The 16,479-nt window shown below is 33.7% G+C and overlaps 1 protein-coding gene across 1 annotated transcript in view; it reads left to right on the forward strand.

Moving 5' to 3' along the window:
- The window catches only part of PCLO (piccolo presynaptic cytomatrix protein), a 296,737-nt gene extending 280,468 nt beyond the window's left edge, over positions 1-16,269 (forward strand). The window contains 3 exon segments of the mRNA XM_006777145.2: positions 9,144-9,278; positions 9,698-9,843; positions 11,656-16,269. Of these exon segments, the coding sequence (XP_006777208.1) occupies positions 9,144-9,278; positions 9,698-9,843; positions 11,656-11,796 (422 nt within the window). The 3' untranslated portion in view covers positions 11,797-16,269.
- The last annotated feature ends 210 nt before the right edge of the window (positions 16,270-16,479 follow it).

Consider the following 16,479-nt stretch of genomic DNA (forward strand, 5'->3'; position numbering starts at 1 on the left):
TAAAAAAAATAATAAAAATAAAAATATTTAACCCTGAAAAAAAAAAGAAATGATGTAATGGGCCAATGGAAACATTTGATTTCCATAATCTAATGAACCCTCATGTAATGCCAAAGGTTAGTAATCAGGTTCATTCCTTCAGAGGTTATTTGGCTGCCTGGTCACCATCCACTCCTGTAAGAAGCTTGAGGTTGTTCACTCATTAATTGGTAGTCTCACTCTTACAAACAATTGTTCCTCAAGGAGCTCCTATTATACTGTTATCTGGTTTTATTTTTCAAGTTCATTACCTGGTAATGCTATTGTTTCTCTGTATTCAAAAAATATATATATGTAGACCCCACTCCCCCGTACCTCCAGGTGGGTAATCTGCCTGTTTTTAGAAGGTCGGGGCAACTTGATCTGTTTTGTTCTGCAACTTAGATGGGAACCCTAGCCAAGGCCTTGTGGGCTCCGGAAGCCAGTCTTGACTTCTTAAGCTTAACACTTCTCTGGAAAAGAACTTCATGAGCTCTTGTTTTATATGACAGCCTCTCCTACTTCACATCCCTGGATTTGCTTTCCTGAGGTTTTTGTCAGTTATTTCAAAACTCCAAACATTGTAAATGTGATGTTCACTTAGGTTTTCTCTCTCTCTCTCTCTCTCTCTCTCTCTCTCTCTCTCTCTCTCTTTAATATATTGATTTCAAAGAAGAAAGGAAAAGGGAAGAGAGATAGAAACATCAATGATGAGAGAGAATCATTGATCGGCTGCCTCCTGCTCACCCCCAACTGTGGATCAAGCCGGCAACCAGGGCATGCGCCCTTGACCGTAATTGGCCGTAATCGAACCCTTTATTCCACAGGCTGAAACTCTACCCATTGAGCCAGAGAGCTCCACTTAGGTTTTTAGTGATTCTTCTGATGGCGTAAATTTTTTGTTTGTTTTCTGCTTGTATTTTTGTCTTGAACAAATAATAGGAGGCTTTCAATTAAAAGATTTTAAAAGAACTCTGGTTATTTTCAGACACAGTAAAATGAATGCTAAGAAGCATGTACCAAAAGGACAAAAACTGCCCCAAACATTGAAGAAGATCAATCAGAAAAATCTATTTATTCCTACTAAAATTATGTTCTTTCTGGCTTTGTCTCAGAGAGAAAGGATTTCTTTATAGAACAGAATACCAAGAGATTGTGCAGGCTTGCCCTACTTTCGCAGAACTCTTAAATCATATTAAGCCAGAATGCCTGCCTTATTGTATAAGATATCTCCTTGAATCTGGGTTATTTCAAATACTGGCTTAATGAAAAGCTTACAGAACTCTTCTCCCCTGGAAAAAAGTAGTAATGAAATCATAACAAAATGCCTCCTCCCTCAGCCCCACTCAGCCCTGGGACATGAACAGTATTCAGATGTAACTGCATAGCTTTGAATAATAGAGGCTTGGATATATATGTAAGCAGAATGAAATTAATAAAGTGACATACAAGCATTTATTTTGGGTGAAACTATAGGCTTGGGGGGAAATCCAAAAATATCTCACTTTGGTGGCCTCCGCTTAGTTTAGTAGGAAGAGTATGGGCTTTTCTATCAGACTTGCTAAAAATCACTTCCTTAAGACCTAGACAGAAATGATAGATACCTTATAAATTTTCTGTAAAGATTAGAGAAATTTTAAAAATTCATTCATTGACCATCTAATATATACTAGGTATCTTTTCAATGAGATAAACAGGCAAGGGTGAATAGGCACGGCTCTTGCACTTTCATGCTGTAGAGTATAATCCCTAAGGTGTCTAGAACACGAGTAATTCAATAAATTGAATGCATTATTGTTACCATTAAGTAAATCATAACTCCCGACATGTAACAAGTCAAGAAGTATATGTTCATAAATTAATGCTTTGGAAAGGAAATGGGTGAGCATATACTCTTTCTCTCTCTTGATTGTACCTGGTCTTTTTAGGACAACTTTCCCACAAATCCTGAGAGACGCCCTAAATCCCACGTGCCCTCCCTTCAACACACATAAGCTCAGAAGCAGGTACCTGAATTTGGCATATAATTACTATTATTTAATAAAGACATTGTCACAATTTTGACAATAACCTTCAGGTTGTCTTGTTAGAAATATCTAATCTAGCTATGTGACTTACAGAAAATTAGCCAACTTAAAATTTAGTCTCCTTTCTTGAAAGTGAAATTAAAATACCTGTATTTCACATGTTTGAGGAAAAAATGAGATAACGACAGAAACTTCTGTTAATTTTAATATTATTTAATTGGCATTCATCATGCAGAATATCACAACACTGTTCACTTGTGTTGAAAAATAACCTTCAAGACTAACCCCCCCCCTCTTTTTTTTTCCAGAAAGGGTTTATTGAGCCACCGCTAGACAGAAAAAAGGCCAGATTGGGCATTCAGTCTGAGCCTAGCAGCAGGGCTGGATGGAAAAAATGAGCCTTTCTGCCGTACTGGGGGTAACAGGCTCTTTCATTCAATGAGTTTGGGGAAGAAAAATATAAGTTGTTTTGAAAGAATTGACATTGGCCATAGACAAAAGGAGCAGGAGAAGGTGAAGCTGGGCTAGCTCTGGATAGGTGCAGAGTCCATAATGAAAAAGTGTTTGCTCTTTTGCATCGGCGTGGCCAACAGTCCAGAAAGTTCATGTCTATAAGCCAGATGAGGTGATGTCTGGTGGTTGGCTAGTCTCTCTAGATAATCATAGAAATTAATTTCTAGATAAACTTGGAAGTTAACCCAAAGTTTCAACATGCACTCAGGAATGTAAGCAGTCCTTTGTTGGTTTCGCCCTGCAGCTGTTAACTGATTAAACTCTCTTTTCTCCTCCTTCCCCCCTCCAGTCTGCTGCAATGTAATTTAGGACATCTCAGAATTTTCTCCTTGTCACTTGGTTACAGATGAGTGTATACTTAAACTTTGAGAGAACTGAAATTTAGATTTCTTGAAATATATTTGGGTTGAAGATTCATTTATCTCTTGAAAACCAAATTCACTGAATTATACTGGAAAGAAATTATATCTGACCACAAAGCACTTAACAAATCTTATCTTAGGAAATCTCTTTTAACTCTTATTAATAAATAGTGTGTGTTAGTAAAACGTGCTGGACCCAAACACTGTAGTCATCTGTGGGATACAGAGGTAGAAAGTATAAAGGAGCTAGCTGCCTGGGGTCATTTTCTTTGGCAGAGCAAGCTGATTTATCCAGGGTCAACTTCATGAGATCTTACAGTGAGAGTAAGAGCTCTCTGTAGATACAATTTATTACACTATAAAGTGAAATAGACTAGTTCCGTGATTGCTTCCCCTTAAACTAATGTTTATCTCATTACTAGGATAAACCTTCAAAAACTATCTTTCTTCACGCCTTTTATTCAGTCCTGCACATTAAATGTTCTGAGTAGGTAAGAACCTTCATCCAGAGAACATGTTTCTGAGGATTAAGTTAACACATATAAGTGGCTTTCATACAGCCTCTGAAAAACAGTGCTAGGCCAGGAGATGAAACTCAATACAAACAAGATTACCAGTCTTATTAAAAGATCTAGCAGCTTTCCTTGCTACTCAAGGGCATGGTATAAAGAAAAGGGAAGTACCAATTACAGATAATTATTAAGTATCATAGTCAAATTACTGAGCATTACTTGGGATTTTTGGAAGAAAGAGATAATTTCAGCATGGAAAGTAAAATTATTATAGATTCTAAGACAGGGTTAATATGCCTGCTTTAAAATTATAGAGAAGGATTAGTGAATAGAACAAATTATAGCAAGCTGACTTCCTCTCTGTAACAGGCTCAGCAAGTGGAAATATAAATTTTATTTGGAAATTTCAATTTTAAATATTGACTTACCTGAATATTTCAAGACATTTTGCTTGTTTGTTACTTGAATATATTGAACAATTGACCTAATAGTTTAGATATGCTTGCTAAGTGTAAAAGTTTATTTTCCATTGCATCAAGTGTTGAGAAATAAAAAGAACTTATGCTTATTGAGTAATCACTATTTCAGGCATTGTGCTAACAATTTACTTTTATTATGCTAGCATGTAAAAAATTTATTGTTTAGATCTGAAACTGATAGAACAGAAACAATTGAAAGGAAGGGAAATGCAATTGTACATAAGGAAATATGCATCACTACTTTAACTATTGGCAGGTATTAGGACATTAATAAGACTTTCTGTAATGACTGGGTTTAAAACTTTGAGTAAACAACAAAATTATTTAAAACATAACATGTTTAGTACAGGGCCAGGACTAAGTAATATTCAGGTAATATCACAATATGTCCAAAAATGTATTAAACCATAAGGCTGAAAGAGATATCATGAATAGTCTATAAATAATCTTATTATATATTTTCACTTTATAAGTTGAGAAAATACAAAGCAGATATATTTAAGACTGGTATGCCATCTCACAAAGCTAGAAGCCAGAATACCTGGTTTCAAAAATCTGTCTTAATTCCCTATCAGGCTTTTCTTAGATTGGAAATGAGTGGTAGAAGGCAGATAACAATTTATGAGGTGAAGACTATCGGGGCTAAATATACATCTGATCCAACACCAAATCAGACTTGTTTGCCAGCAACAATGACCTGAGGCACTGATAGGAAGTATTTATTTGTAAATGAGAAGAATCTAAGTGTTAGTGAGAATTTTATTCACTCTGTTGCTTTTTTCCTTACATAGACATTCCTTTTACAAAATACTATTTTTCCCCTTCGTTTTCACATTTTCTTCATTTCCAGTTCATTAAACACTGCCTCTAAAGAGATTTTTTTTTTTTTGCCTAAAATTATCTTGCACTGACTAAAGCTTCTCAGGTTGCAAGAGAATTCTGAGAGAGAATAAACCTCAATTTATACTATGTTTAGTTAAGTGTTACAGGTACCAATAATGTCAATAAAAAGAAATACTTATTAATCAATAGTCACGTATTTTAAATCACTTTGTATGTTAAAGTCAATTCCATATAAAATCTCATGTAGTTATGAATATTTAAGAAAGTATTTATTGCTGTTTTGTTGTTTAATATAAATAACCCGCATAATTGACCTAATGTGTATATGTAGACAATAACTGCTAGCTATTGTCTAAACACCTAAAAGAACTGCCTGCTATGCCTTCTCTGCTTTTAAGGTCCTATTTGTGGCTAAAATAAAGTATGAAAATAGCCCCTAAAATAATTTTATTCTGATAACATTTTAATAAATATTCTTAAATGAATATCTACATAAATTAGTCAATATTTTAAAAATCGTATTCATAAAAAATATGTAAAGTGTTCATAAGAGAATAGAGCCCTAACTGGGCCAGTAAACAGTTTGGCAAGTTACTTAGGACACCCAAGCTACTGTTTTCCTGTCTAATGTGGGGCTTATAGCAACCTTATTTCTTATTGTGAAATCTGATTATGCTTTGTTAATTGTAATGTTTTTTAAAATATTATTTTCTACAAATATAAATTAGATATATGAAAATATAGATATAAGTATGTGTATAAATGTGTGCATGTAGATATGACATACACACATTTTCCAAAGGTAAAATATAAGTAAACTCTTTTTCGGAGAAAACAAAAAATGGAGAGAGCACTGTATACCTTAATGGAGAATGCAATGCCTGAGAGTATGAAAAAGAAGGCTGTGGAAAATAAAGATAGGCCAATTTTGCAATTATACTTAGTTGGAGCATTTTAAGTAGCTAAAGACATAGACACAATTTTGTTAACATGGAATTAAATTATACATGCTGTGTCGAAATAATTATATTTTTTAATTTAATGAAGAGAATATTATCACAGTAAAAAAACAAGGGAAAAGTTTAATTTCAATAAGTACAGGGGTGGGTAAAAGTAAGTTTATAGTTGTTCATATGGATAATAGTACAAGAATAAATTCTGAGTACTCACAACTGTAAGCCTTCTTTTGCCAATCTGTATTTTAGCCATATTACTTTACCAACTATCTCACTAAGTTTAAGAAACTAAAATATTGTTACTTTAAGAATCAGTATTGAAAAGGTTGAGCAATAATTATGATTTTAATTCCATATTTCAAATTTGAATTTTATTGATTAATTCTCTTCTTAAAGGAAATCAGCACTCTTACACCATCTTCCACTAGATTTCTTCTTCAAATTTTCCTCCCTTCCCTCCCTCCCTCATCTGCTGTGGTCTTTTAAATATTTTAGAAAGGCTTTCTGTTTCTTTTCCCCAATGTGCTCTTTCAGGGAATTTATTTCTTTCCTTGAACCCTTTAAACATGTTTTCTCTATTGTTGGTAGTTTAAATGGAATAGATCAGTGTTTCGGCTTACCAATATTTCCAGGAATATTAGATACTCCTTTGATCCACACATTTATTCTTCTGTTATTTCAGAGAAATATTATATTTTAAATAGAAGTTATTTTCTATTCTCTTGAATTTATTTTTTCTGAGCCCTTGTGGACACAGTGGACAAAGAGGTTTTTGTCACTATCTATGTACCTGTTTCTACTGAAAAGGCATTCAGATACTATGAAAAAGGTCAGACATGATAGATAGTGATGACTCACAATTAATACATTTGTCCTTTGAGACCTCCTCAGTAGGCATGTCCCTTTCATCCTTTAGTAGAAACATTAAAGAACAATTTGGAACATTTTTTCAAGTAGGAGAAACTTATCAAGAACTTCACAAGTATCACACCCTGAAGCATATATATTTAACCAATCCAGGAAAAAGCAGGCAACGTGACGACTTGAGAACTTCAATTAGCAAGTTTTTAATTCCACCTTCCTACCTAAGTAAGAAAGTAGAAAACAACAATAAATTACATATTTGTTAGAGTTTTAAGGCCTATAAAAAAGGAATATAACCTATAAAAGTGAATTTCTCCCAGAAAAACTTGTCCTGCTGTTTCGTTTCTTCATTCTCATTGATGTGATCAATTCTGTCCACAACCTCTATTGGCTCTCCCTAGCGGGAGTTTTTCTGACTCCCCTCCTTACCATGTCAGAATTCTTTTTTTCTTCCCCTATTCCATGTAGGCTTTGAAAGATGGGGCAGTAGTTCTATTTGCTTTTCTATGACTTGGGAGAAAAGAAATATTGCTGTTTCATAGATAGACTTGCACCCTGGATGACTAAGTTTTAATTTCTTTTTTAAGATATAATATCATTTATTTATTTATCTATTTATTTATTTATTTATTTATTTATTGCCAGTGTTCACTGCAAGTTGAGGTATGTCTTTTTCCAATGAAAAGATACTCTTAGCTTTGAATTTTTTTTCTCTACTTTATACTGGAGCTTAGTTGTTCTTCCTGATTCCATTGAAACCCACAGATCTTCCTAGTGATGAGTCAAGACTGCTGCTCTCAAGGGTTTTAGTGTGACTTTTCTGGGGCTGCCTACTCTCATTGCTCGTCCACTTCTCTATGATGGGAATTTAGTGATAATTCCCAAGGTTCTGTCAATTAATCATTCTTTTCCTGCCAAGATTTTGAAAATATGGTTCTTTTTCATTAAATATTTATATCTGTATTATTGTCATTTTAACTAAAGCAATAAATATTTAATTATGTAATTTTATATTTTAATTCAATATTTTAAATTTATGTTATTGATAGCTATATTCCACACAAACAAAAGCTCTTTGATGACCCTCCATTTTTTTTAAGAGTATGAAGAGGTCCCAAAACCAATATCTCTAAAAACAAATGATCCGTATTTATTTTTAAATACCTTCAATAAATTTCTAATGTTCTAAAAGTTAAAGCCAAATTCTTAAGATGGCATCAATTAACAATGTTATACTAACATGGACATTTATTTCGTTTTGTAGGCCCATGATGTTTCCTTAGTGAACACAGTATTCCTTCTCTTTAGAATGTTCTTAACCATCCATTTCACTTAGTTAATTTTTTCTCATCCTTCTGGTTTCAACTCAAGCAGGACTTCCACAGTCTCTTCTGAACCATGCATGCTCTGGCACTTCATAACTCTTCCTTTCTTTTTAATTATAGATTTATCAATTTACATATTTCATTAATGAATTTCTTTTCAATAGATAGAAAAACCATAAGGTCAATAAGCATATATGGCTTAGCTCACAATTGGATCAATTCTTCCTAACAGGGTGCTTAAACAGAATGGGGTGGGAAGTAAAATATTTGTTGGTGAATAAATGTATGAATTGATAGAGGAAAGGGTAAATGAATAAAGAATTTGACCTAGCTTGCCTAACTTCTTAAAAATACGTAAAGATCCAAGACAAACATTGAAAAGAAATACATTGGATTCATTTATTTATTATTAATTTTTAAAATATATTTTTATTGATTTCAGAGAGAAAGGGAGAGGGAGAAACATCAATGATCAGAGAGAATCATTGATTGGCTGCCTCCTGCATGCACCCTACTGGGGATCGAGCCCACAACCTGGGCATGTGCCCTGACAGGGAATCTAATGGTGACCTCCCAGTTCATAGGTTGATGAACCACTGAACCACACTGGCCAGGCTCAGATTCATTCAAATAACTCATTGCATTTTCCCTTGTGCAATTTTATTACTATGTGTTTTTGTTCATTATTTATTTTACAAAAGAAATAAAAAGGAAACAGAAATAACACGCAATGACATTTAATTTTGTTAACAAGTGTTCTTGAGAAGTCTGATAATGAGCAATTATTGGCAAAGAACTCATATTTCATATGACATTCATTCCTATTAATTATACTAGAATCCTATCTTTTTTTGTATTTCTTTCTTCATATAGTTAACATTTATCACCTCTTTTGGCTTAAAAACATCTATAATTGAGTAATATTTATCTACTTGCATGGCCTCCATAACTTTCTTATTACTAGCTTATCATTATACTTTATATACTTAGTTGTGAGTATATAATTTATCAATCTCCCATGAAACCTTAAATTCTTTAAGGGCTAGGACCATGATTTATTTATCTGTAGAATGTAATAAGGTGTTTAGCCATTGACAAACACTCAATTAATGATTGTATGAATGAATTTTTCATCTAAACATTTAATAAATGTATATATTTCTTTTTTTCTAAAGTTTTACATATGTTTCCTTTTTCCCCAATTGTGTATATATTTATTAACAGTTTTTTTTTAATTCTTACAGCTAAAACTCAGGTAATGGGAGAAATCAAGATTGCATTAAAGAGGGAAATGAAGACAGATGGTGAACAACTAATAGTTGAAATTCTCCAATGCAGAAATATCACCTACAGATTTAAATCTCCTGATCATTTACCAGGTATCTGATTTTATGAAAACGAGCAATATAATATGTATAGGAAATTTTTAGGAATATGTCCTAAATAGTTTGCAAAATATGAACTAAAAGTTGGGCTGCACACCAAATATATCAGAAAAAAATGTGAAATAAGAAATTTCTGTTATATGGAATAAGTTGATACTTTATTAGCTTTTAGTGAGATTTTTTTTTCAACACATAAACTTGGTGATTCATTTATTATACAACCGGAAAACAAATTTAAATGGCTGAGGAAATTGACGTTACCTTTTAATCCTTTTATGTTGTCTGGAACAAATTGAACACAATCTGCTGGCTTTGTATAAGTTATAAGAGAGTACTCAGTGTACAACTATAAGGCTTTCAAAAGGACATTGTATGATTAATGGACACTTAACAAGCTGAATTCTCATTTTTAGATTTATATGTGAAAATATATGTGATGAACATTTCTACCCAAAAAAAGGTGATCAAGAAAAAAACAAGAGTATGTAGACATGATCGAGAGCCTTCATTCAATGAAACTTTTCGATTCAGCCTCAGTCCTGCTGGACATTCTCTTCAGGTAATTGTGCATTATACAGTTACTATGGGAACATATTTATTCATACAGTATTTATTTTCCATTCAGCTATTCAATATTTATAACCTTATCTTATACTATGTTGCATTTTACAAGTTGATTAATTCTTAGAGGTGTCTTCCCTTTAGGGGCCCTTTAGGATTTCCACAGACAACCTATCCAATTAGTTACTAAGTCTTCTTTATTCTGTCATTTGTTGTATACACAATTATTTCCATGCTCAATACCACTAATCCTCTTTGGGTTCTCATCTTTGTTATTCAAATTATTTCAACACTATACCTGGCCTACTTGCTATCAGTGTCTTACCCTTTTAATTCATTTCATCCTACTGATGGCTGATGTATCTTTTTAAAACATGGCTAGGTTACAGGAAAGGCCCTCAAACACTCCCCAATATCTTGACTCACTCAGAGTCCTCTAAAGTGAGTTCTGATTGATTTGATTTTTATCTTATCTCCTTATATACCTTCCCACACACACTATATTTCAGTCACAACAGAATATTTTCAAATCAGATTAAGCCTCCAATCCTTTGCTTATATTTTTACTCCCCTTAAATGAGCTCTTCTCCATCTCTCTTCATCGATCACAGTATTCCACATCTTTTCATGTAAACTCAGCCCTGTAGGGATGAGCCTAGATATAATTCAGCACTCCTTATTCATATATCATTTTGCTTATTTTATTAAGTAGCCAATCCCAATCTGTCTTGTAAAATTATTTATAGACTTCCCTGTCATTGCTTGTATACAGTCAGGTTCTCTAGGGCAAGTCTTGATTTTCAGTGTTCTTTGTTCCACAGCCTAATACAATGCTTGTACATAGTATGTCGTCAGTAAAAGTAGAAGTAAAAAAATAAAAGAGGTCCAGCCAGAGTGGCTCAGTGGTTGAGCATCAGTCTATGAACCAGGAGGTCATCGTTTGACTCCCGGTCAGGGTTGAGGGCTCGATCCTCCGTGTGGGGCATGTAGAAGGCAGCCAATCAATGATTCTCTCTCATCATTATGTTTCTATCTTTCTCTCCCTCTCCCTTCCTCTCTGAAATCAATAAAAAAAATTTTTTTTTAAAGAATAAAAGAGGAGCCCAGTCGGTGTGGCTCAGTGGTTGAGCATGGACCCATGTACAACTGGTTCTGTTCCTGGTCAGGCCACATGCTGGGGTTGCTGGGTCAATCCCCAGTAGGGGGTGTGCACAGGCAGCTGGTCCAATCTTCTCCTTCATTGATGTTTCCATCTCATCAATGTTTCTATCTCGTCCTCTTAAAAATCAGTAAAAACTTATTTTTTTTAAAAAAAAGAAGAAAGGAGGGAAAAGGAGAAGGAAGGAAAGAGATGAAAAAATATGGGAAGAGAAGACCATGGTGCCAGCACTTAAAACAAAGGCCTTCAGAGACAAAGATCAGTGCTATTACAAAGCAGAGACTGAATAGAGAGAGTGAACTTACATTCGAATTAGAGAGAATAAAAAAGTGAAAGGAGACTCTGCAGTCTGTGTGAACAAATGTCTCATTTACAGAGATTGCGTAGCTAGAAAAGGAACTGAGAGGGAGAAAGATCACCAATTTGTGGAAATGTGAGACATTTGATGGGAAATGCTGATGTGAATTCATATGCAAATCTTTTGAAGACATTCTTGTTATGAATTCACTTACAAGTATGCCTGCTACCACACCTCAATCCCTAATGTGGGGACTCCTGCTATTGTTTGTGGGATTTCTTTGATGATAAAATGCCCTTAAAAGAGGTTGAAAAATATACACATGTATATATAATTTAGGCTCTTTTTTCTAGGTTTTACTTTTCTCCAATGGAGGGAAATTTATGAAAAAGACCTTGATTGGTGAAGCCTGTGTCTGGCTTGACAAAGTGGATCTCAGAAAAAGAATAGTCAACTGGCACAAACTTTTGGCCAATTCTACTCAAACCCATTGAAGAAATGTGTCTGCTCAGGTTATAGAAACTGCACTAAATGATCTCGAATCAAGACTATAGTTGGACACTATTGTATTAAGCTATGTTTTCAGGGGTAAACATGAGAGGAGGAACAACAGGCAAAAACATACTTAAAGCCTTGTGAGTGTGTTGTTGTGAAACACGGACAGAAACTCAATTGCAAATGTTCCATGTGTAGAGGGCCGAAAGGAAGAGGAGCTCCGAGACCTCGGATTCCTTGCAGCTGTTAAGAAAGACAGTGAGAAAACGTTTGGCTCCTTAATGCGAAAACCTTTGAGCAGAGTGAGCTAGAGCTGAAGGCAGAGGCTCAAAGATTAAACACGGTTTCTAATGCAGACAAGAGCAGTCCGCTATGCAAACAGTCCTTGGTTGAAAGGAAAGAACTGATGTGATAAATCTGTTTTCAAAAGTTTTCTTTTATCTTCTCAGACAATGTATTGTTTTGAGATTGTTACATAGGCTACACCTATAATATGTGTCCAAGGCTAGAAGTAAGGGAGTTGTGGTCATAGGAAAAAGAGAACCCAAAATGTAGACATTATGGTTTTCTCTGTGTTTAAATGTTACAAGGGTAAACCACACTAATTTTGGAGTCCATGTTGTAAAAGCACATTTGTACAATCTGAAGTAATGTAGAATGAAGATAATACTAAGTAGAAATGGGATTACATTTATCTAGAAATAAAGCCAGGATTAGCTAAGAAAAAAATATTGCACCACAAAATGTTGGGACCTTGGTTGAAAAAACAAAATCTTCATAATTTACCCTTAAATCAAGACATTTTCATTCTACACACCAAAGGACACCGATTAAATTGGTATGTTCTATCTAGGAAGCATGATAATTTTTTTTGTGGAATTACAAATGAATGTATTATCCCACAGATTTCATTTCTCTTGAGTGATGTATTGGCGGAGTGAAAATTATTCCTCTGGCAATCAAAGCCTAGTAATCTGTGACCCTGATTTATTAAACTGGTATCAGTTTCTGCTTTTTCATAATTGTGTTTTTTTTTCTTAACACATTAACTGATTGTACAATGAAAACCCTCAGATTCTCTCTCTGCTCCATTTTCTTCTTTTAGTGATGATATCACAGTGATCAAGTTTGTTCATGTTGGGAAAAAATATATGAAAAGTTCGCATTATATTGAATATATCGTGAGCTGTTTGAATAGTGTAGAATGAAAGCACCGATGTCTAAGTCACTAAAAGGAAGCACCCTCTCCTCCATCAGCCAACAACATTAACAAGGAAAGGAACACACAGTTGTAGGAAACACTCTCAGTTGGGATTTAAAGGCCTGCCTGCGGGTCTTGGTTCTGCCATTGACTAACTGGGTCACCTTGCACATGTCACTTAAGCTCGCTTTCCCCCAGTGTCCTTATTTGTAGGATAATATTTCTAGCCTTCCTGGTGGGATGTTAGGATGATCAAACTAAGTGATCTGAGAGAGAAAATGAAAGCACATTTCCAAGTATAGTTTTATACACATAAGTGAGGAATAATTATTATGCAGCTTTTCATTTTTCAAATTTTATATGCAAAAAAGCATCTTCCTAACCAATGGCACTCATTATCATGGGTAAGAGCAGTATATTAGTTCCAAAAAGAATTTTTTTAAAATATACATTTTCATTTAATCTGAAAAAGGTGAAGAATTAAATAAAAACTATTTGTAAATTGGGTTATTTGTAAATTAAGTAACATACTGATTTTATCCCATTCCCATATCCTATCCCAAAATACATTAATTGAATTGCTTCTCAGAGCATTCCAAGCTTAAATGCTACTTCTTTATTGAAGGGTGAGGTTTTAGTGAGTTTAGAGAAATCATCTCCAAATATATTATTTGGATATTGAATTTTCTCATTTTTAAAGAAAGCATACTTTAAATTCAAAAGGAATTGATTAAATGTAAAACATTAAAAATAAAATAATTTCTTATCTTTAATGAAAAAATACAAATTCACTCTTACTCTGTCTAAGAAAGCTAATAGTCATTTATTCTTTCCTCCATTGTTTTTATCCTTCCTTCCCTGACAAAACAATGTTGTTTACCATTGATACTTCTTTAAAATGAGCATGTGTGGAGGGGATCACTCAAGATTTGATATTGCTAGAATTTTATTTTTAGAGGCAACTATATCTGTTGATGGTTGCCATGGATATTTCCAGCAGAAGTTAGCACTTTAGGAAGCTGATAATCATCACTCATAATTGGGGAAGGAAATAGTTCAGAAAGATATCCTTCTGACATAAAAAAGGCTCTGCTACTTTCCACTGAAAGGGAACTCGAGCTTACCTTAGGTCCTCTTCTGCAGCCACTTATAGTACACCCAGAGGTATGCGTGACAGGTTATATAACCAGTTAGTTTACCAGTTGTTGCAACTTCTTTTAGAGTAATACAACTGAAGGTGCCACCCAAACAAAGAGCATCCCTTGGTAGCTATTTGACCTGTAAGAGTAGGGGTCTTTCCATTACAGGTGCCTCTCTGTTCCAAGGAACTGGTGATGAGGCCAAGTCAATCAAGAGAGTGAACAACAGGGCTTCTTTTTGTGCACCAGCATCCCCCTTCAGAGAGCATAAGATCCTGCCATGGTTTACCAAGAGTGCAGCTAACCACTCCTAGGTTGTACTGGAACTATTCTATGCAACACTGATCCTTATATGAATGCACTTCTGAATGATCTTGATAACCCTCTAACTATTTCTTTTTTAATTGCAAATAGGGCTCTTGGTGTTTTTTTACTTTTTTTGTATATATCACAACACCTGCTTTTCCACTTTTTATTTTATTGGAATTAGCTTTTTTTCTTTATCCTAATAGTAACAAAGTTTGTAATCTTCAAAATAACACATTAGTCCAAAAATAACACAGCTCTTATACCTTGAAAAGCATCCTAATTTTTCCCACAGTTTCATTGAGTCATCAGGGACTGAAGTTGCTTCTTAGTTGAAAATTTGGTCCTAAACACCTTTTAGCTATAGAAGCAAAAGCACAGAGTAAATTTTCACCAAAGACAGGGATTTACAGAATGGTTGTTGCAGACATAAATAACATTAGTTGCAAAAAGGTGGTGTTTCCCCTGTTCTTACTTAAGATAAAAGAAATTTTTGGTGACTCTTTATTTTTTATTTAGCATTTTAGTTTAAAAGAATAATATCCAGGACTAAGGGGCACTGATTACTTTGTTCCTTAAGATTGCCCATATTGTAATTACTCACACTAATAAAAGCATATTTTCAGCATCAGTGGAATTAATTTTGTGGATCACACACATTAAAATAGTCATATTGTGGGACTATAATAGCTGGTAACCAGCTGATATTGATTCTTATTATAGGAATAGTTGTGATGATAAGGTGATAACCATAGTGACACTAGGTTGGTGGTGATGTGAAATAAACTAAAACTATACACTATAATGTGCCCAATTTATTAGAAATTATTTGATCAATGTTTCATTTCATTACGATATCATAAAGATATAGTATTTTTTTACTTTATTATTTAAATCATAATAATATTTTTAAAAACTTATTTTCATTGCTACAATGTCTAATATTCCAAAGTCAGCCGACTACAGCTATATATGTTTATAACTCTAAGTGTGACAGAGTGGTGTTGCCTATTTTGAGCTTGAGATGGAAGTGAAAGAAAGCTCAATGAATAATTATGAACTGTCTGTTTAATAATTACTTGCCTTTGATGTAATACAAGAATGAATGAGTGAAATAGATTTTCTCTTTGAATATGAAACATTGATATGTTCATATCATATGTTCCATGTTGTTATTGTTAACGATCCCCATTAAATCTACATCATTTAATCAAGTGATTCCTTATCTGATAGGTAGATTGAGAGCATTTTCTTAATTTGTCGCCCTGTATATAATTATACACTTGGTAAATTAGACAAAGTTGAAGTATTCATTTCACTTGGCATTCAGCATGTGAATATGATTATTGTTTGATTGTGTCTATATATTTGTTGGTGATGTGCTCAGGTGCTCCCACTACCGATTAATGTGTGTGCTGATATCCTAACAAAAACACATCTGGAGTTAAAGAAAAACAAATTCTTGTCTGAAAAAAACAAAAACCGAATAAAATTGTTTTCAAAATAAAATACTTGGAAATATGTCTTGTTTATAACTATATGTTGCATGCCATGTTGGTGATTTGCTAATGTGTTCTTTTCTGTTCTACTCGAATCTCTCTGGAAAATCTAATGAACAAATTCTCGGGCTAAAGGTTGTATAAATTGAACTGAAATACATGAGAATTGAATTTAAAAATGCTTGTAAATCTGTCTTGAGTTTTACTTTATGTGAAAATATGTCTTGGTTTTGTGATTGTATACAAGATGTATCTTGATAACTTATGCAAATTGTGCTGTTTAAAGGCTGTTGCCTCAGCCTTACTAATAAATATTGAAAACATCAACATTGACTTCTTGTGGTTAACTGATAAATTGATATTTAATATATAAATACATTTTGAAACATTTTCTGTGAAAAATATATCATCAATGCATTTACTCACCCACTTTAAAACATATTTTAAACCCAGAACAGATACAGAAAACAAATTTATAGCTTAATAAATTATATGTGTGATGCTCTTGTAATCACCACTCAGATCAAGAAATTGAAC

This window comes from Myotis davidii, unplaced genomic scaffold (assembly GCF_000327345.1).
Source record: "Myotis davidii unplaced genomic scaffold, ASM32734v1 scaffold49, whole genome shotgun sequence".
NCBI classification, from domain to species: Eukaryota; Metazoa; Chordata; class Mammalia; order Chiroptera; family Vespertilionidae; genus Myotis; species Myotis davidii.